This window comes from Panulirus ornatus, chromosome 9 (genome assembly GCF_036320965.1).
Source record: "Panulirus ornatus isolate Po-2019 chromosome 9, ASM3632096v1, whole genome shotgun sequence".
Lineage (NCBI taxonomy): Eukaryota > Metazoa > Arthropoda > Malacostraca > Decapoda > Palinuridae > Panulirus > Panulirus ornatus.
This window is the reverse complement of record NC_092232.1, coordinates 10641609-10662942: the sequence shown is the minus strand read 5'-3', so window position 1 is coordinate 10662942 and position 21334 is coordinate 10641609. Positions and strand designations below refer to the sequence as shown.

At 49.7% G+C, this 21334-nt stretch overlaps 1 protein-coding gene across 29 annotated transcripts in view; it reads left to right on the top strand.

Moving 5' to 3' along the window:
* The window catches only part of sm (heterogeneous nuclear ribonucleoprotein L), a 443801-nt gene that overhangs the window by 356324 nt on the left and 66143 nt on the right, over positions 1–21334 (top strand). For all 29 annotated transcript variants that reach the window (XM_071664637.1, XM_071664635.1, XM_071664627.1 and 26 more), the window contains one exon: positions 12105–12190. In XM_071664637.1, the coding sequence (XP_071520738.1) occupies positions 12105–12190 (86 nt within the window). The remainder of the gene's footprint in view (positions 1–12104; positions 12191–21334) is intronic.

Sequence of the window (21334 nt, the reverse complement as noted above, 5' to 3'; positions counted from 1 at the left end):
TCTGTTCACGTAGGTAGGTAGGTAGTAGTAGTAGGCGGTAGGCTTTTCAGTATCGCTTTTGAATTATAACAACGTTCAGCTATTTTTCCTCCCTTTATGGGTATTATTATGCTCTTTGCTCCCGCGAGCTAGCTGCTTGTGTGCCCCCCACATGATTACTCTTTGGATGTTGGCAACTGAGGGGTTGGCCGTTTTGACAACTGTTTCTTACCCTATACCTATTAGATTTGGAATTTTTTCCCCCAATTAACGATGACCTGACACATTTTGAAAGAATATGTTTTTCACCTCCAAAATTCGGAAATGTTTTCCCGATCTCTTCTTTTTTCCCTTCTGAATTTCAATCAAGTCCCGGCCTCGATGTGGATCTTAGTCCGTGACTGGAGCTTTCAACGTTGAAAGAAAAAGATTCTAGAAAGAGGGGAGTCTCGTGTTACCGGTATAGGTCGTGCGGGGACAATAGCTAGTGTTGAGCGACCACCGGTCGAGTCGTAGAGCAAGGCCAGGCCACAGCAGGTCTGATCAATGGAAGTGGCGCAGCGTAACCCCAGGAGGAGGAGGAGGAGCAGCAGCAGCAGTACTACAGCGGTCCTCAGACAGGTCATCACGACCCGGCCTCTGAAACCCTCTCCATCAAGATGTTCGACCACACACACCCTCACCCACCCACATCCTCGACCCTCCCTGCCGTGAGAGATGCCGTCATTCATTAGGGTTGCTGCTTTAATGAGGATATCATACAAGTTACTAATGTCTGGTTATGAAGTGTGATTTCATATCCTCGCCAGGAGATGCCATAAAGTAGATCAGCTCCTCTTGGAACTATTAGTTAAATGCTTTGGTGTAAATGATTCACCCGATCCGTGTGAAAATTGCACATAATTAGGACCAAGTAAACATACCATCATATTTCTAAAAAAAAAAAAAAAAAGATATCCGGGTAAACAAGTTTGACCTAAATTTTTTTTAGCGGGTTTAAAAAGACCAACCGTTGCCTTCTCAGCGATGGCGAGCTGGATTACTGTGAAATTTCAAGACGAGATGGTCATTACCGACGATGGACGTACATCAAAAAAACATTATCATACCCTACGCCAGAGTACTGTGGCGTGTGCTTGAATCATCCCCTTACGGTGAGGGCGAAATCATAACGTTAGAAGATGCTTGGATCAACCCCTTACGCTGAGGGCGAAATCATAACGTTTGACGATGCTTGGATCAACCCCTTACGGTGAGGGCGAAATCATAACGTTAGAAGATGCTTGGATCACTCCCTTACGGTGAGGGCGAAATCATAACGTTAGAAGATGCTTGGATCAACCACTTACGGTGAGGGCGAAATTATAACGTTTAGATGTGTATACACATCCCTCCCCTCCCCACTGGCAGAGTTGGTTCCGAGGCCAGAACTACGGGGGAACGGCTGAGTGCACCTCGACCCAGCTCCCTTAAAGAGCGTACATGGGAGGTCCATATGTTATACGTGGGGGAAATCCTTTGCCCTTTTCAAAGCATGGTTACCAATCTGGTTTTGAAAAAAAAAATCCCTATTGACAGGCATGGAAAAACAAATAAATTGCACGTGAAATCAGTATGCCATAAACATCGATGAAAAAAAAATAAAAAAAAAATACGTGAACCCAAAAATTTTCAGTTCACTGCCTTCATTCATTGGAAGATTATGAACCATTATTGGAAAACATTAAAAAACGTGCTGCATAAAACTCGTTTTACCGTGTCCAGGTTCGGAGAGAGAGAGAGAGAGAGAGAGAGAATGGGATGAAAACTACGAGTCTCGGCCTCAAATGGCCTAACTGATCAGAGGAGCGAGGGCGGTGTAAACATTGATCCTAGACAGAGCAGAGCCCTGTGGGGTGGGAACAGATTCCGAAACCAACTCGACGTCTCCCGCTCGAATCTGGTCCACGCGTCGTAGGGCATGAGCCCAAGCCAGGGGAAGTCTTTTCGATAGTTGCTGTCAGGTTCCCCCGAAGATGTCGATCCTCCCCTACGCCTTGCCTCACTGCACCACACCAGCGAGACTTTCCCTTCCTTACCTTCCCTTGTTTCGCTGGTTTCTCCTTAGGTCACCAAGGTTCAGCAGCGTCTGGGTTCTCCAAAAGCATCATGCCGTTGAGGTTTCCTTTTTTAAATGCGATGTGTCACCTGACGGAGGTAACGCAACGACCCCCGCTCCTCCTCTACCACTATCCTCGTGACGAGAGTGACCACCTCCCTCACACTAGTGACGGGGGTGACGCGCTCCATAGCCTCGTGTGCTGTGCCATCCATAAGGCGTGCTGCTGTCATGCCCTTCCTCATATCTTCCCATATTTGTCGCACTTACAAACCTTCTCAATCTCCTCGCCATCTTGATTTAAGAAGCATCCAGATTCCTTTTTAATGCGGTAGCTAAGGTAATTACTTGAGGCCCCCCGGAGCGTAATTAAGGTAATCGCAACACGGAAGGTATGGCAGAGTAAAATCCCAGACCGGGCTGTGGAGGTAGACGACCTCTGAAACCGTAAGGAAAGGTAACCCAAATGGAAGCCACCATAAGATAGTGCGTATGGTAAAGCCCTGGTCACTGACTTGTGTTAGGAAGGGGGGGGGGGGTGGAGTGGAGTGGATAAGACCCCCCCTGCAAGCGACGTCGGGTTTTACGTAAGGTAAGGTAAGGTTTAAGAGGAGTGTGTGCTCGCTGTGGTGGGCGAGCAGAGATTGGCAGGCAGGGTGGCAAGGAGGCTGGCTGGGGTTGGCAGTTCAGGTTGCTGGAAGGTTTCATGCGCCCCCGAACTGATAAGGGATCGAAGTGGGGCTAATTATAGGAGCGTCTGTCCGGAGAATGGATGGGGTGTGAAAATATATATATTTTTTCTTCAAATTTTTAATTAACATACCTAGAATGTACAGCATCTGCTGCTCCCTTCTCGTGACGGTGGTCCGTCGGCTGGAAAATCATGATGTAAGTTGACAGGTTCGACAGTTAGCGTGGGAGAAGTTGGCTCCTCGCGTTGCGTGGCTGGTGTGAGACGGGAGACGGACGCGGGCGTGAAGTGAGGCTGGTGGCGGATGACGTGTAGTCGGACCCGACCAACCAACCGACCGACCGAAGCTGGCATTGTCGCGCTCCGGCTCAGCCGGGTGAGAGAGAGAGAGGGAGCGCGGGGTCGGGGACTGCCCCGGAAAATTACACTTCATGCCTGGCTGGTCCTCTCGAGTCTGGCCGGGAAGACGCGGGGCCGCCGCCGCCGCCGACATGGTGCTGCTGCTGGTGCGGCTGGTTGCCATGGTTACTCTCTCACACACTCTCCTCCTGGCGCAGTGTTTACACTTGCAGGAGGAAGGCTGGACGGCCAGAATCGTTTCCGGTATTAAGGAGGATTATTGTAGGAGCGGGGGAGATTATGGCATTAGAGGAGTTGGGTAGGCTGGTAGTGGTAGACGAGGAGCTACGGCGCCGGCGGTTGCCTAGGTTATTGTCTGATTGAGGACCTGGCCAGGTGGGGTCGCCCGGAGCCGGGTGCTCCCTCGCGCCCCTCCGCTTCAGGTCATCTCTACCGACGTCCCTCTGACCAGCGACCTCTCCTCCACTCGTACGCTCCCCGGGCCCCTCAAGAGTATTTCCGTTCATGTTCGCTGTTGACTGCAGCAGCTTGGTCGTGTTTCACAAAGGAGGGTATTATGAGCACCACCACGACTGTGCATGGAGTGATGCACGTGACTTTCCTCTTTTCCAGGTAACCACAGTGGTCGTGAGGTACTGGGGGAGGCGGGCCGTGTCGCAAGATGGCACTATGCCACCCTCGACCCGCGTATCACCTCGGTACCCTCTCCAAGCACGTTCTCCTCCGCTGGCCCGGTTCCTCCCTTCATTACAAGCTGCCCTCCGCCATAATCTTAAAACTCGTTTCGGCTGGCACTTAGTAGCTGTAAATCGTATGGCAGGCTACTTTCAGCGACAGTTTCAACGTTACAGTGTTGGACTCGGCTGTGACACTGGTAACAGTCTGGCCGTCACCCGCGTCCTGATGTGATTCAGATGGCGGTTACGTCGCCCCAAGTTCCTCCGGTGATTGTAACACTAGGGCAGTGGATCTCAGGAACGCCCAGTATTTACTATATACCACTTCCCTAACTAACTAGGGTCAGCAACGCATCTTGCATTCCTGGCCCATCAGCCAAGACATTCCTGCCCGGCATGATTCACAGCTGGCTGTGGGAAGGGCCACGCCTTACGTAAACGAACCTTGGTAGTGGGCTGGAGGTGAAGCCGTCGGCCCGTAGTGGAAGAAAGCCTGGAAAGGGCCGGGAGGTCTTGCTGCGAGCGAGACATCCATAAACGCAGAAATGGCCTTAATTATTAACATGTAAACCTGTTATCTTGATGATAGTCATTATATTTAGTTTGCGGCGGTGCTGTGGAACAGCCTTCAAAACCAGTCGCAAGATGACTGGCGGGTGATAGAATTGTCTCATTTGTCGGTGAAGCTAGGAAACGCGTCTTATAGTACCTCCTGGTGTCTGATTCTGTTGCGGCTGTCACTGGTAAGGGGAAGAGGGTGACAGCGTCGAAAGGCATTTTCAGCAGACTGACTGTGAAAGAGGGGAGCTGAAAGTTTTAGGTACGAGCTTTGTTGGACGCCCTGCATAGGAGGAGGAAGAGGAGGGGTAGTCATGAGAACCATGGGCCAGTTTGAAGTTTTCAGAGCAGTGTAGCTTAGACTGAATGTGTGTAAGGGGGAGGAAGTATATGTCTGGTGGTGGCCGTCGCAAGCAACCTTGCCATATGCCAGTATACCAGCGTTGTCCCAGTGCAAGTGGATTGTCTCTACAAGCGAGGAATCTCTCTCTCGAGTAGAGTAGTTGGCTCTTAAAGCCAATGACGCTTATACAACGGAGGAATTCTGAAGGGTAGATTCTCCGACAAGTACACCTGACTTCAAGAAGCACAAGAGAATTAATAGAGAAGGTCCGGAGGAGGGCAGCAAAGATGGTACGAGATTTAAGAGAGACGAGTTACGCAGGGAGGTTAGAAGACATTAATTTTGACCACCGTTGAAGACAGGAGAGTAAGGGTGACAGTTTTATGTTGAGACTAATTTGATCTCGGTAGTGCACAGTCCTGTGGAAGACAAGATTCACAGACACAGCAACCAGAGACCATCGCGTAAGATTAGTGGACATGGTTGCGCGACCATATACAGTCATCTTCAAAGTAACTGGTGTGATGGGAGGTAATCACCCATACTGAGTCGACCTAACCTGTGGGTTTAATAAGATTCCTACCGCATAGCAAGGCATTTTTTCGCTGAGCATGACTCGTGATAATTCTCGTGAGGAGTCATTGTTAACAGAGAAGTCACGAGGCTATGTAGTTTCATATACACAAACCTCAGACTCAAATTTAAGTCGCAGGGTAATACAGAGAGGCTAGACGTATAGTTGGGAATATCCATCCGTCCAAGTCAGCAGACTTTGAGGACTTGAGCACGATTGTGAGGGTCTTAGGCGAGAGGTCTTGGGGAAATGTGATTCAGGCAGGACCTCACGCACCCGACGCTGATCTGAACGAGAAAAGCCTCTTAACAAACCACAAACAAGAAAATGGCAAGAATGCCTCTAATGAAAGTAATGAACACTTAATCTTCCTTGGCCTTGGAGGAGGGCTTCGCCATTCCTCCACTTGTGTCCCGGTCTGTGACTGTTTAGCGTTCGTAATAGAAGTGATTCATGCTTGCTTTATCCAGAGGAAGTCTCTCTCTCTCTCTCTCTCTCTCTCTCTCTCTCTCTCTCTCTCTCTCTCTCTCTCTCTCTCTCTCTCTCTCTCTCTCTCTCTCTCTCTCATCTTTGCAGTGCCTTAAGCGCAGCATCCTCAAATGTCAGAGTCTGAGCAGCACTGCACATCCCGTCCCACTCCGTTTGGAGTTACCAAGCACACTGCTGCACCATGTCCCACTCCATTTGGTGTTAACAAACGCACTGCTGCACTATGTCCCACTCCATTTGGTGTTAAGACACACTGCTGCATCCCATCCCACTCAATTTCCTCATAATGAACCAGGGCTATTGCGTTGCCAAGTTGTTAGTTTTTTTTCCACGTGTTGGTGGTGTGCTGAAGTAATTCCAAGAGCGTAGCAAGAATGGATGACGTGAGTTGCATCACCCAGATTACAAGATGGTTTTATCGCAAGACTAAAGCTAGGCTATCGGCGCTTTAGCCTATCTGGAGATGTTAGATATATGAACTGCAAAAGGTTACTGGCCAGTGATTAGGACACAAAGTTGAACACTCTTACAATGTGTGACAAAATAAAGCCTTTTCAGGTATGCGTCTAAACCCACCCTCCGAGAAATGGCGCAACACATTATTGTTAATAACAAGATGCTTAAAATTCTATGATTGTATCCTTTATTTATCGTCTTTAAAATTTGCTGTATGAAAGACTCCCTTGGCTTCTGCAGTGAACCAATTTTGTAACGATTTCTTGTAACGAGTAGCCCCCCACTGGGTTCTGACAAAGACCCTTTTGTGAACTCTGTAATCCTTTTTTGAGCTACCGCTCGCAGGAGGAGCACAATAAACTTGCCGATGATGCCGGCTCAGATCAAATCACCCTGTAGGTTAAACCTCCATTTATATTTACGTGCTCAAGAAAGCTGGAACTATTTTTTTTTACGATATTCCTCCTGCTGTAGTTCAAGACATTCTCAGACGGGACTCTCGCGCGCCCGCGCGCACACACACACACTGCTGAAGATGCGGAATCCTTTGCCAACATCCATCCTGCCTGAGGTGCTTTTGATGCATCGTGGCGGAGGGCAGCTTTGGAGACCTGGATTATGAGTGGTGCAAGACTCTGTTGCCGCCGCAGGCAAAGCGGAGCCTCTCTCCTGCGACGAGCTTTAAGCAGAAGGTGGAGCAGCTTCTCTCTATCGTGATGAGCGTCGAGAAGAGGGAGGGAGCTGCTGTCTGCCGACGACCCGGGATGGGATTGAACCGTCTCCAGACTCTACAGTCGACGGCCGTGTTGGGGGCCAGGCCGGTGGCTCTGGTTGATAGCTAGACTGAACACCCTGGGTGTAACAAGGGAACTTCCTAAGGATGAAGCAAGCACCTCCGTGACGGCTCAGACCACGCAGATCGCTGGTGGCGCTGAACGGCGCAGTATCCAGGACAGACTATATGCTTAACCCTGTGACTTTTAACCTGGCCCTCAAGGGCCAGGTCAGAGGTCAGACCGACACATATTGTACGGCCTTCCTCAAGAGGTTGAGTCCTGGGATGGACGTTTACCATTCCGGTTTGTGGACATTTTCATCATGCGATTTGCGTAATGGCTTAAATCTTAGATTGTCTCAACAGGGAATGGTAAAATCGTCTGTTTTAAGAAAGGGTTGTAGTGTAACGCATGATGTGCGATTATGAGTGTTGGATGAAGTGGGTCGGGTTAGGTTGAGGCCAGCCAGCTTATGAAAAGAAAGATTATCTTTGACCAACAGTTTCCATTGGTCTCCTCCTCCTCCTTCTCCATACGGGACTTTACCGAATTTGAACAGTTGACATTCTTTATTTAGAAAAATATTTGCAGTCGAAACTGTGCGTTCTCCTGTGTAGGCGACCGCAACTGGAGGCTGGATCTGAGCGTCGGTTCTGGCGATTGGGAAAGATGAAGCGAAGAGGTACGGACGGATTTAGGTTGAGAATAGCTTTCATGCCGGATGAAGCACTTGCCAGGGCTGGCAGGAAAGTTTGAGGCGACTTCTGGCCTTTCGTGTGTGCTGGCACCCTGACATACAGGACCTGTTCTCTCTGCCCCTGGTGCCTCGGGATCAAGTTGTGTCCACATCGGATGGAGTCACGGCCGCCCCGACCCCTCCGTCCGTGTTGCTGCTTGGGGGAGGAGGGAGTTACCCTGCCTGAATGACCCTGGGAATTGATCTTGTTAGCCTCAGCTGTGGCTAGCTCACCGGCAGACGTCGTATTGCTTGTGCTGGATTGTTCGCCTCTTGCGACAAAACTCAGTTCAGGAGCGAGTGTTGTAGCACGCCGGCCCCTGGCCCTCTCCCTCAAGTAGTTCAAGTTCCCCAATATACGTCACCTCTCTCTTTAGCTGTCGTTCTTTATATCCAGAGGATCAGCATATAACACCATCCTGCTTCTTGCGGCTCTGTCCCCCCCCCCCATACCCCCCGATCCCTCCCTCCCTCCCTCCCCTCCGCCGGCATAGCCTACTCCCGCCCTCCCTCCCTCCCGCTCGTTATGTTTAGTGCCGCTCCCTCTCCCTGCCAATCTGCCTTCCCTACCTCCCTCCTCTTCCCCTCTCTCTCTCTCTCTCTCTCTCTCTCTCTCTCTCTCTCTCTCTCTCTCTCTCTCTCTCTCTCTCTCTCTCTCTCTCTCTCTCTCTCTCTCTCTCAGGGTCGGAACTCTTAAACTCTTGCCATAAAGGGTGGCGTTACCGGACAGAAACCGTAATTTCAAGTCTCTCAATTTTTTTTTTGGAAACGCTCGCCAGTGTTAACCCCGAAGGTCAGCGACTGTGGTGCATAGTGTTAGAGGGTTTTTACCAGCGGTGTTTCTTGTAGGGTCGCGCGTCGTCTTCCGCCGGCGGTGTGTCCTCCCTCCGAACTGTAATTCTGATATAATGTTGATCAGATAAGCCCTCCCGGCCTCGCCAACGGCGCACTCGTTCAATTATAATGCAGGAAAAAATGGCGAGATGATTCAGCAGGAAATACAAACTAATTGCCTACTTTACTGATTCGGTAGATAGGTGGCCATTAAAGACTGGAATGGCCCCCGGGAGGCAAGAAGTTGACGAAAGTTGGCCTCGGCTGGAAAGTTGGAGCGTGGTGATCAGGGGCAGGACCTGCCTGAGGTCGCCCCACCAACCAAACCCCCAGCCAGAAGTACATATTAACCCCGCCTTGTGTACTTCAGTTATTAGTTCCCTCAGTAGCTGTACGGTAATCTTGTGAAAGAAATTGGATTATAAGAATATTATTCCAGGGGCTGTGAGGACCAGCTATTCAGGAGTGCCGTTACTGCACCGAGGAGCCTGCTCCTCCTCCTCCTCCTCCTTCCTCGACCTTTTCATCCCACGTTCTATGACGTTGTTCTGGCAAACTGGCAGTTTATCTCTCCGAGTCTGTATTTATAATACTGCACAGGGAGGAATGGCGTACTCGTTCAAGGCCTAAAATGAAGATATTATAAATATAGTTTTAATGCCGATGAACTCTTGCCAAGGGTGATATATCTTCATTACGGGCCAGAAGACCCGGCGGTTGGCGGCGCTAGAGGCTCGGCCGGAGTAATATGTGGCAAATTGTAGTAGTTTGTTGTATTATGGGAGCCGCGGGCCGGCCGCGGGGGGTGGAGAGACGGAGGAGGAGGGTTGGTGCGCCCAGCCTGGTGTGTATTAATCGATGATGGGCTGGCGGCCGGCTTGTAATGGTGATGTCGATGATAATGTAGCCTTGCAGCTGCCGCCGCCATGTTTTGTAATGTGCTTCTCTGGGATGGGACGCAGCCGCCTGCTGTGGTTGGAGGGATGGAGGCCTGTCCGTCGCCCTGTTGACCCTCCTCCTCCTCCTCCGCCTCTCTCGTGCTAGACTGACCCTTGGAGTACGAGTGGCACGGCCCTTGTAGACGACGGCGCTACCATGATCACAACGGTCCCCCCACCCGTGGGTATTGATGTATGGGGTTGGCCCTTCTCCTGACCAGGTTGAAGAAAGGACGTGCCCTTTGTGTGTCGTACAATGTAGCGTGTGGCTCCTCGGCCTGCTCGGGTTCTTCTGTGTGTGTGTGTGTGTGTGTGTGTGTGTGTGTGTGTGTGTGGAGGGTTTCTCGTGTTTAGGCAGCTTACGAGTGGGTCTCGCTTCCCGGACGAGGGAGCGCACACGGTGGACGGTAGGGTCGTCGTCCGGTTACATGTTCATTGCCAGAAGTGGTAAATGATTTCGGTGGGCAATTTGTTAACGATAGACTTCGAGAGGAAGTAGCGATTTGACTGGCATTAAAAACTTCTTTATGAAAATACTGTAGTCTTTTTATTCCCTTCTTCATCCAGAGGTTCGCTTGGATCGTAACAGATGACCGACGTGTCAGAACTCCCGTGTTCAGTTTATCAAAGTCTCTGTACATCACGGTAGTCCTACAGACAACTGCCCAGAATATATAGGTAGACTGCTCAGAGGAAGAGCCGCATGCCGCCAGGTCTGAGACTGTTGTTCAAGTAGACGAGCCTTGAAGACCAATACAGGGTACCGGGGCACACGTAATGTACACTCCTGATTGACAGGTTAAGAAGCTTCGAAAGTTGAAAGTTGCGAGGGTGGATTAGTCTAAGTGTCGGTTTACTGTGGTTGATACTGATCTGTTGTGTTCAGGTTAATGCTTTCTCGGTGCCGAGTGTGTCTTTGTGAATGTAATGCCATGCCTGTAACGTAGGTACATACGTATTTCCTAATTTGTACCATTTACTACAGTGGCAGCAATGTAGTCTTATTTCTAGTCATTTTTTTCATGGTTTGTAGGGTTTTTTTGTATTTACCTGTTCTAAGAAGTGTGTATATAATTATACATATTGTGCAGTATGACTTTCGTATGCAAGGTGAGAGTACAGTATTATGTATGAAAAACCGTGGGCTCAGATTGAGGCGACGAGCGCGTGCGCGTACCTTACCATGCTTTATAGTAAGTGGATACGGTAAACATTGTGGATGGGATCCTTTTATCTCACCATTACCGTCGACTCCGCCTCTCGTATGACCAGTCTCATATTGAAGGGTCCACGCCAGTTGTGACTCGTACGATCATCCAGGCTGGCGCAATCGGATGCATCCCAGGTGTAGCAAAGGTTGGGTTGGGGACTTGAAACCTTGTTGCGCATAGCACGGGTGAGAAGAATGCACGGATCGTGTCCAATAAGTGTCGGGTCGGGTGAACGGCTGGTGCCCCTAAGGGCTTCAGTCGTCAGTGTGGGTCTCTCTCTCTCTCTCTCTCTTGAGGACACACACACACACACACACACACACACACACACACACACACACACACACACACACACACTATTGCCGTCGGTTTTAATGCTTTGCGACAGTGACAGGTCATTATGCCCGGCACGGGCGCTTGACTTTGGGTCCAGCAGTGCCTTCAAAGACGGGTCTGTTATTAATATTTCAGGGCCAGGTGTTGGGTAGGATGGATGGCAACTGGTGATAAAAGTGACGTGTAACGCACACAACGCACGGAGACCTCCGTGGTGTAGTGGTCAGCGTTTCTTGCTAACCCTCAAGCATGCACGGGCCGATTGGGATCAAACCCACGTATCGAATCCTGGTTATGGCAGCCGGTCCACAATCCACCCAGCTTTTCATCCTCCCAACCCCAGGGGCAGGTCGATAGAATAGATGCATACATAGGAGTTAAAAAGACATTGGTACACACAAACAGGGTTAAGGAGACGGGGCAACACTTGAATGCAAAAACTCTGTCCCCGCAACACACTTAAGTCATCACACACACACACACACACACACACACACACACACACACACACACACTGAAGGCTTTTGGAGGATGTGAGCCACTTGGCCATCCTCTCGAGGTCATGAAGTTAGCTCATTAAGATGGCGGGGATTGGGCCAGAATAGTCGCCTCCGTGCCATCGCTTACTGTCACTCGCGAGGAGGCTCCTCTCCTCCTCCTCCTCCTCCTCCTCCTCCTCCTCCTCCTCCTCCTCTTCTTACGTCTGGCCACCATTGTGTGTGGTTTAGTTCAAGCTGTGATCTATATATGATTTAATACCGTATGTATGTATATATACATTGTGTGTGTGTGTGTGGTGTGATAGATATTAGGAACCTCTGTGTCTTGCATATTTATCATAGCCCTGATAGTTGAAATATTTTTAGAGAAGCTTTCCATAAAGTTGATTATCATTTATTATTATTTTTTTTTGGGGGGGGGTGTTGAAAGTTGACTTTATCATTGGGGGTACAACATGTCATCCTTAGTGTTATTTTTGTGTATGTTTACTGATTTTTCATAATCTTTAGCGATGTGAATTAACGTTTTGTCTCTCTTTCTTTCGCAGGATGTGGTACACACTATATGCCAGCCGTATGGGAACGTCCTGCGTATCGTCATCTTCAAGAAGAATGGCGTCCAAGCCATGGTGGAATATCCTTTTCACGCAGCGTTATCTGAACGTTTTTAGTTTACCTCAGTGTTTATGATGTGTGGTGGTGCTTGTTGTATAAAAACCCTGTGTGTGTTCCTGGTAATGTGGTGGGTCTGTTGTATGTTGTGCGTGCGGACAGTGTCCAGCCAGCGTGGTTCATTTATACCTGTAGGAAAGGTTAGGGTTTTTGTAAGGCCCCCGTTTTCTTTCCTAGTCATTCCCATGGGCGGCTCTGCTGCCACTGCACTGCCTGGAGGACGCCCATAGTTGCTGGGGTCGCTCTTCATTTGGGTATGAAAGACATGGCCGTTGGCTCCTCTTCACGTCGCAGCCATATGGCGTTAGGAATAGAAAAAAAAAAGGAGAAGATCCTCACATGGTTCCACCTTTTTTAGGCATTTTGGTGATGATACAGAAATTAAGGATTTGGTGGCTCCCGCCGCCGTCTCTCTCTCTCTCTCTCTCTCTCTCTCTCTCTCTCTCTCTCTCTCTCTCTCTCTCTCTCTCTCTATCTATCTATCTATCTGTCTATCTATCTTTCCACTCTCCTCTCTCTCTTTCCATTCTCTCTCTCTCTCTCTCTCTCTCTCTCTCTCTCTCTCTCTCTCTCTCTCTCTCTCTCTACTCTCATTCCTCTCTCTCTCTCTCCTCTCTCTCTCTCTCTCTCTCTCTCTCTCTCTCTCTCTCTCTCTCTCTCTCTCTCTCTCTCTCTCTCTCTCTCAGCAACACTCTTGATTTATGGGTATTATATGTGCTCCTTTGACCCGGCCGGAGATGAGACATGGATATACTGACTGACTGTGATAACTGTACTTGGCAGCGCTACGGTCTACGCGGGAGGAAGGTAAGGTGGGCTCCTATGGAGCGGGAAGCCCCTCAACGGAGCTGTGTATTCCTTTTCTTATGATACGGAGGAGTCCGGGAACACGGAAGTCGTCTTGTTCGTTCCTAGGGGAGTCAAGAGCCCGCCATACAAGGTAGGCGTTCAAACCGAATCAAAAGATTCTAGCTGTAGTTGCAGGAAGGGTGGCTTAAGAGTCCTTCGGTGTAGCTTTGGAGTGATGAGTGAGGTTGGTGGAGAGAGAGAGAGAGAGAGAGAGAGAGAGAGAGAGAGAGAGAGGTTGGAGGCTTGGCCCATCCCGGGTTGTAGGGGGGATGAAGACACCACGAGGGATCCACGAGTACCTAACATTGTATTGTATAGGTTGTAAGGCAGCATTTCTCTCGGTTGTAGAGCTGAAGTCTTCATGGTGTCCAGCTTGTGGTGGTGGTGGCATGTTACCAGAGGGGTTGTGGTTATTTGTCATGATGATTTACGTCAGTATGAGCCATCTGTCCCCGATATGGGGGACGGTGGAGTTGATATGAGCTTCGGGTTTGTCAACAAGAGGAGGTTGGTGGTCCGAGTGTGGCTGATATTTAGACTTGAGTAGATCCTCCTTGTCTGATGTTAGTATCCCCCCGTGGCCTCTGGCATCCCAACCCTGAAGATACCTGATCTCTGAACACCGAAAGACCAGCAGCTGAGGTAGGAGGAGTGGGCTAGAGGAGGAGGAGGAGGGGGGAGGCTGATCAAGAGTGAGTGGTATGTGCCCCGTGGCATCGATCACGTCAGCCTTGAGGGAGGGAAGGGAGGCGGATCCTTTAAATCGCTAACCAAACAGATCTGGCTCCACCGACGACGGTATCCCCCCTTCCCCCATCTTCGCCCCCCCCTCCCCCCTCCTTGGTACGGGGGATCGATACGCCGATTGATTTTGGAAGCAATCCATGATAATACCGGCGGGCGCACCAGCCAGCCAGCCAGCCAGCTCCTCGAGAGCCGAGCCCACCATTACCATCCGGGAGTGCGGAATGGACGTGGTTATTGCTGGCAAAAAGACGCCCAGCAGGAGAGAAATCAATGTGTAGTGTGCAACTTGTTGAGCATAATTGAGGCCATCTGGTGGTGCAGGAGTAGGGTTGACGCACTAGACTCAGCGTGAGGCGAGTTTTTGATGCGTCTCTTGTGTTGGTTGGAGGAGGAGGAGGAGGAGGGAGGGAGGGCATCTTGCACTCCCCGACTAAAGAATGTGTGGAAATCGGACAGATGCTGTTTTTGTTTCTATATAGACGCAAGTATTAGCTATGAAGGATTATCGGCACTCCTTTCCTGTCGCGAGGGAAGAAGATTGGAGTTCCCTATCGTGATTCCAAGATGGGAAGTGTTTCATCAAGAAACGAAAGCGAAAAGATTCGCTTGTGATTCCCGTCGAACCTTCCCTCCAGTTCACCTCCGTTATTGTGGGTGTTTGTGTCAAGGGAAGGATTTGCTGCGCGGGATGCTACGAGAGTGATCGAAAGGTCATGTTGAGAGGAGTAATCTTCCACGTATATTGGAAACGGGAAATAAATTGTCCGTTTAAGAATTGTCCCTCAACATTTACTGGCTTGAGAATATTGTACTCTAGCGCAACTGTAGCGGGTCTTGGGGTCATAATGACTGGACTGGATCGAGCAAAAGCGGAATGTTAAAAAGTGTCATCTTCCGAGATTTCACTTCGGTACTGGTGATGTGCACAGGCCGTGTTCCCGCTACTGTCGTGGTATCTGCCTCGCCACACTGACAGGGGAGTTAATGAGGGATAGGAAGGGGGCGGGGGAGGTGACGCCGTCGGAGGAGAGTTAAGCGGAGGCCATCTTGTCCTCGAGTCTGGTGTGGAAGGGAAGTGGTACATCGTGGCGCTCTTGAGGTGAATCTCGGACGGCTTCCCTCAGCGGCAGGAGAACGAGGCGACGGAGCCCAGGTTGTCAGGTTGGCGGCAGGAAACAAATGGGGTTCTTAGGCGGGTCGATCACGCCTCTTGGGAGGTTTCTCGAGGCACCGCCACCACCTTGGCCCGCACGCCTTCCACTCTTCTTCCTCGCCTTCGCGGATGCCCCGCTCATCCAGACCTCCATCCCCAACCCTCTGGGCGAGACGCGATCCAATCCTCCTCCTGTCTTACCGTCTCCAGTGCTTGAAACTCTCGTGAACCCTCACGTTATCAAATACTTGGATCCCTTCTTCCCTCTTACCAGTGTGGCTTTCGGAGTGTTAGGTCTGCAGGTGATGCCTCGCTAGTGAGTCTCCCTTTAGGATTATGATGAAAGTAGTTTGACTGAAGTCGTGTCATGAGTCTACACTTTCTAAACTCCTTTCCATTCTTTTTCTGCTCCCTGTACTCCGGCAGCCCGATTGCAATAGTCGTTGATGGCGACGGACGACGCACCCCTTACCCCCTCACATCCTGTCTCCAGTGGTTCTCAAGGTTCTGTATCTTTGCCTCCCCTTTCTTTTCTCTGGAAATTCTCTCTCGAACGTTTAACCTTTCTTACTGCTCTGGAGATAAGTCTACTTGGCACAGTACAATTCAACCCCCCCCCCCCCCTCATCTTCCAGATGCTAATTCTCTTTCTCGCACCGAACACTTCGGACCTGTGCAACATCTCTCGAGTTATGAGAAAAAAAAAATTAAAACTGAAAAAAGCTGTAACATAGTTCAGTTTGGTAGTGGTAGAACGCGATTTTTAAAGTCGCTCGGTTGCCTGTGTTCAGTTTCAAAACTCTCCAGCTCCAACCCTGTGTGTTAACATCATTATGTTCAGTCATAACCATAGACTCCACTCTGCCCAGGAAATCCAACATAATCATCTTGCACAGAGTCGTCTTCCCAAAACCTGTATCGTGTTGTGGTGATTATTTGTCCAGTGAGCAGCTTTGTCACATGGACAGGGGTTTTGATTCGTCCTCGTATGGAATACTGCTCGCATATCTAGGGGTAGTTCTCCCTCCATTTCTCGAACGATATTGGAATCAAAAGCCCTCGCATCTCATCAAGTCTCCTTGCATCACCCGTTGTCTTCAGTCATTCCATTGTGTACGCCCGTGATGTTATTCTCTCTCTCTCTCTCTCTCTCTCTCTCTCTCTCTCTCTCTCTCTCTCTCTCTCTCTCTCTCTTTTACTGTGTTCTCCCGAGCTGTTCGCATGTGGCCCTGCCTCAAGGCTTTTGTACCCAGTAAGCACCCGTCTGGGTGCTGTTCCTCTGCTTGAGAGAGAGAGAGAGAGAGAGAGAGAGAGAGAGAGAGAGAGAGAGAGAGAGAGAGAGAGAGAGAGAGAGAGCAGCCACTGGAGTATGACCTTTATGATGCCTCATTATTCCCGCGCTAAGAGCTAAGATGTGGAATTCTCTACAGAGTTTGTCGCCTGTAAAAGTCGGGGTCTACAAACATCTTCAGAGTCGTGATTAATATCTAGAATTCCCTCTTTCTCTTACTCTATTCCTTTCCCCCGAGGTGGCCATTGTTTTGTTGGGGTCCCCCTATCCTCCGATCGTGCTTTTGGGATGTTATCTTGAGGAGGACGTGGTCTGGTGGAAGATGTCTTTTCGTGTTGTTGTTTGAGGGGTGTAGTGTAAGTGACGCTTTTTAGCCATTAAGCTCGCTGTATTGATGATCGTTCGTGCTGGAGAGTATACACGAGTGCTGTGAGGTCGTTGGTCGAGGGCCTTTGCGACACCGCGAAAAATGTGTCGTGTTTTCCGGTGAACCTGTTTATTCTGGGGTAGCATTTGTCAGTGTTCCTTTGTTTACTCCTTTGGTATCTCGGGAGGATCGTAAAGGATGTGCGGGTTGGGGGTGCATCTAGTCGCCCGGGAGAGAGAGAGAGAGAGAGAGAGAGAGAGAGAGAGAGAGAGAGAGAGAGAGAGACGCTGCCCACCTTTTGTCTCGAACGCTAGCATTTACTTGGGTTACGACCAGTGGCCGGATCGCCGTACCCCCGGGTTGAGATAATCTGCGGGGTATTAATCAGCTTGGCAGGTTTGCAAGCCCCATCAGAGCCAGATCTACGTGTGTGTGTGTGTGTGTGTGTGGACGCGCACGCGCGACGAAGGTCCCTGAAAACGGAGACAAAGAAGCCGGCCCAAGTGTCAACAGGGAGAGGTCATAATCAATAAAGAACGCCGAAATCACGGCCAAGTTGTCAGTCACATGCCAGGCGGCTGATTGTGTTGGCTGTTGGAATCGCGGGGAGGGAGAGAGGGATGGTGAGGGCGGGGTTAGGTAGGAGGGGAATGGTTGGAGTGGAGGGACGTAGTGGTGGAGGAGGAGGAGGTGCCTCACGGGTGCTGAAGGTACGGAAGGGGATAAAGGAAGGGGGAGGAGAACCATTGACGTCACGCCGCCACCACTCCCGGTCCTCGTGAAGTTGGGAAAAGCCTGAAACTTGGTGGAGGTAGAACTTTCTCCCCTGCTGGAATGGAAGGCAGTCATGTTAATGGTGGATGTTTGTTGGCTGCGGGCAAACATGGGCGCCCTGCTCCTTCGGTGTGGGAACTGTGCAGGCTGCCGCCTCCCCCGCCGCCCTCGCCAGCAAGTTCCTGGGGGAAGGAGGTTGAGATCCTGCCGGGATCCGCGCTGTTGTCTGGTGGCTCCCGGTTAAGGCCCTCTTCTCTACGACATCACCCCCCCCCTCCCTCCCACCTTGGCTCTTCACGGCAGAAAATTGGAATTCAGTTTTTGCCTCGTCCACTAGACTTCATGGAAAGTTTTCTTTGCTGTATTGAATAAGTTTTCTTTCCTCGTCTCTGAACACGACTTTACGAGTGTTCTGTGTGATGGCTTGGCCCGGCCTGGCCTGGCCTTTGACTGGGTCTTTTACAGGTTACTACAAAGGGTGGGCCAAGTTGATAGCCTAAGGATCGCACTGTCATGCCCAGGTGGCTAAAGAGGGACGCCAGTTGTTAAGAGAAAATGTCGAAGGTTGGTACTTAATGATGTGGACTCCTGTTCTTCAACCTTGCTTGCTGCAGTTGACTTGTTAGTCATGCTTGATGGCATCTCGAACAACCACTAGTATACATTGAGGGAACTGGATTCTTATTTCCACCAGAGCCCAGATGAGTTTAGAAGCTGGCATTGACCTAATAAAAGGTCCGGGATCATATCCTGAGCTTCTGTTATTGGACCTAGATTCAAGCCCTGAAACTATCTTTAGAACCCCCACCCCCGAGAGAGAGAGAGAGAGAGAGAGAGAGAGAGAGAGAGAGAGAGAAGGCGGAGTTGATATGCTAGAGGTATAGAAATTATATAGTTATAAACCCCTAGTCACTATTCAAATCTGCATACTAGTCGACGAAAAAAAAAAAAAAAACGTACAATCGAGTGGGAAAAAAGGGGGTTCACAAACATGGCGGTCAGAAAACGCAGTGCAAGTATTCGGGTGGCTGGACACCACCATCCTCCCACGTAAACTGGAAACTTGTTGAGAAAGATCCTATGAACAGAGAGCAGCGGCATGGACTCAGTTTACCTGAACCTGCTTTGCTGCGGCACGCCGGCAAACCAACCAAGTCACTCGGACAGATTGAGGAGTGTGTGTATGTGCTTCAACTCCGTGTGACGCAAAGCTGTTGAAGGTGATCACTAACCCACCAGAGATTTTAATCATCTTCAGTGTATTTATCTATTTCCACTCGTCAGTCAGTCAGTCGAGTCGTCATTCCAAAGTGTGGTTCTTTTAAATATTTCAGTCGTATGTTTCCCGCTCGGGCGGCGGAGGAGGAGGAGGCCGGTGAGAGTGTAAATGGGTTTTCAATGGGTGGTTGATGGTGTGTTGGGGACGTGGGTTGCAGCGGAGAGGGGGGCGCGAGAGGGGGACGTCATCTCCGCCCACCCCCTGGCCCCATTTCCCCACCTTCCTTCCGTCACCCCAGCAGCTTCTGGGAACACGAAATTGCTTTGGGATTGAATTAGGCCGACGTTACCTGGATGTATGGCGGAGCTCAAGGGTGACGGTGTGTGTAGTCGTGCCGTGTCTTGCCGCTCCAGCACTACCTAATGATACTCCTGCCGCAGGACGTGGTGGTTGGGTACACAACTCCCCCACGGAGTCAATGTGAACGAGTAGATTTCTCTTAAGGGGGTTGGGGGTAACATGATTAGTTTTTTCTCTCTGAATCATTTCGAGTAATTGTACCTTGAAGCTTCCGCTCGTCCTATGAAGTGCTGCGGATGTAGATTGAACGTGAGGGCATTAATGTTACTAGACGCGAAGAGAGAGAGAGAGAGAGAGTAGTGTTGATACTTTGGACGTATGTGCACGGCCAGCAGGAGCCGTATGAGTGTTGGTATCCAGGTGAGGTATACGTGCACAGTGTTGGCCCGTATATCTCGGGTGAAGCTGGCTGTGCCACGGTGGCCCGTCCGCCTAACCACCTCTCCTTGTCCAGCGACTTCGTTTTACTTCTCATCTCGTGCCTGGTTGCCCTTGGCCTAGTGCCTTGATGGTGGTTAGAGGTCAGCTCAGCTTGACCTATCGCTGGCGTAGGGAGTGGCCGGTAGTTGGGTGTTACGGCAGTGGTGGGCAGCCAAGTCGCCATAGATCGCGAGTGCCGATCTACGAACCATTGCGGCGGGAGCCCCATGTTGTATGGCAGTGACTTGTATTAACTCCAGCTGAGCCACATCTTGCTCACTGGTCAGGTCCAATCTGACCCGCCAGCCCGTTGTACCGGTTGTTACGGTCTTGTATAAAGTGGGAACCGTTAGCATCTTCCCCCGGGCCAATTTGGAAGTTTGGCTGGGTTTCCTAATCGGGTTTGTAACAGCATGGGCTGGTTACTGTGTGAGGAGTTGTGGATTCAGTTATTATTATTGTTATGTTTCCAGTGGTGCCGGGTAAGCATTCGGTGTGCAGCGAGCCCGAGCATTAGCGATCACAAATACGGGCTAGCCTTCCCACCACACACCGATCTATGTATGGTGAGGAGGGCCGCGCTCTGTGACATTGGAAGCTCGGCTGGATCGTTTACTTATTGGACGGCTCTCTCATCCCCTTAGGTGGACCTTATTGGCTTGGAGGAGGAAGAGGGACACATGTTCCTACCGCAGGGAACTACCACCGCCACCACCAGGAGTTATGGGGGAAATGGCATGGCAGAACTTTAGGGATGTAAGAAAACCGGCTTAAGACTCGTCGGCGAGATGGCTGGAGGTTTATGGGGCACACCGTGGCAGAGAGTTAAGGAAATGGGGACGTTATGGGAACTCTAGAACGCGTCAAGGGCTTCGAAATGACAGGGAGCTAGATAAACTTTAAGCAGCCTGGAGGTAGAGCCTGGCATCGAGTCTGCACCGAGAGGCCACCCCCAAACTCCAGCGACCGTACCAAACACTCCGCCTCTCCATCTCCTTCCACCTTGTCCGGCGCTTGCCAAGCTCCCACAGTTGAACCCTCACAAAACATGGTAACTTCTGGCAGGCCATGGAATACAGTAGTCTCCCCGGACACTAAAACCACTCCTTATACAGAGCTGCCAACCATCACGGTTTTGCCGTATTTATTACGTTTTTTTTTTTTTTCTATTTTTTAAGATAAATACAACTACTATTTTTCGTAGTGAAATACGTTTTTTTTTTTTTTTTCGAAATTCTGGTCTTATGTTCATGTCTTTTACAAATTGTGTTGTACGTATAGGTAGTTCGCACGCAGTTATTAATCTAGTGTACAAAATAACAGTCGGACATGGGTCAGTTTCCGACCATTTCGCGGAAATGACCGTACAAATTGATGCGCGGTCGACCATACCGTCAGTCCGATCATCATACCTCTTAAGCTGGTGTGAACAGCCTGGTCGTCCTCCTGGGCCAGGCCCTCCCAAAGTTTCAGGGAATCGATCAAAATTATCGTGTAAAAAAGTAGATAAGGAATTATCATGTAAAAAAGTAGATAAGGAATTACCATATAAAGAAGTAGATAAGGAATTATCATGTAAAGAATTGGATAAGGAATTATCATGTAAAGAAGTGGATAAGGAATTATATAAAGCAGTGGATAAGGAATTATATAAAGAAGTGGATAAGGAGTTATCATGTGGATATTGAATTATCATGTAAAGAAGTGGATAAGGAATTATCATATAAAGAAGTGGATAAGGAATTATATAAAGCAGTGGATAAGGAATTATATAAAGAAGTGGATAAGGAGTTATCATGTGGATATTGAATTATCATGTAAAGAAGTGGATAAGGAATTATCATATAAAGAAGTGGATAAGGAATTATCATATAAAGAAGTGGATAAGGAATTATCATGTGGATATAGAATTATCCTGTAAAGAAG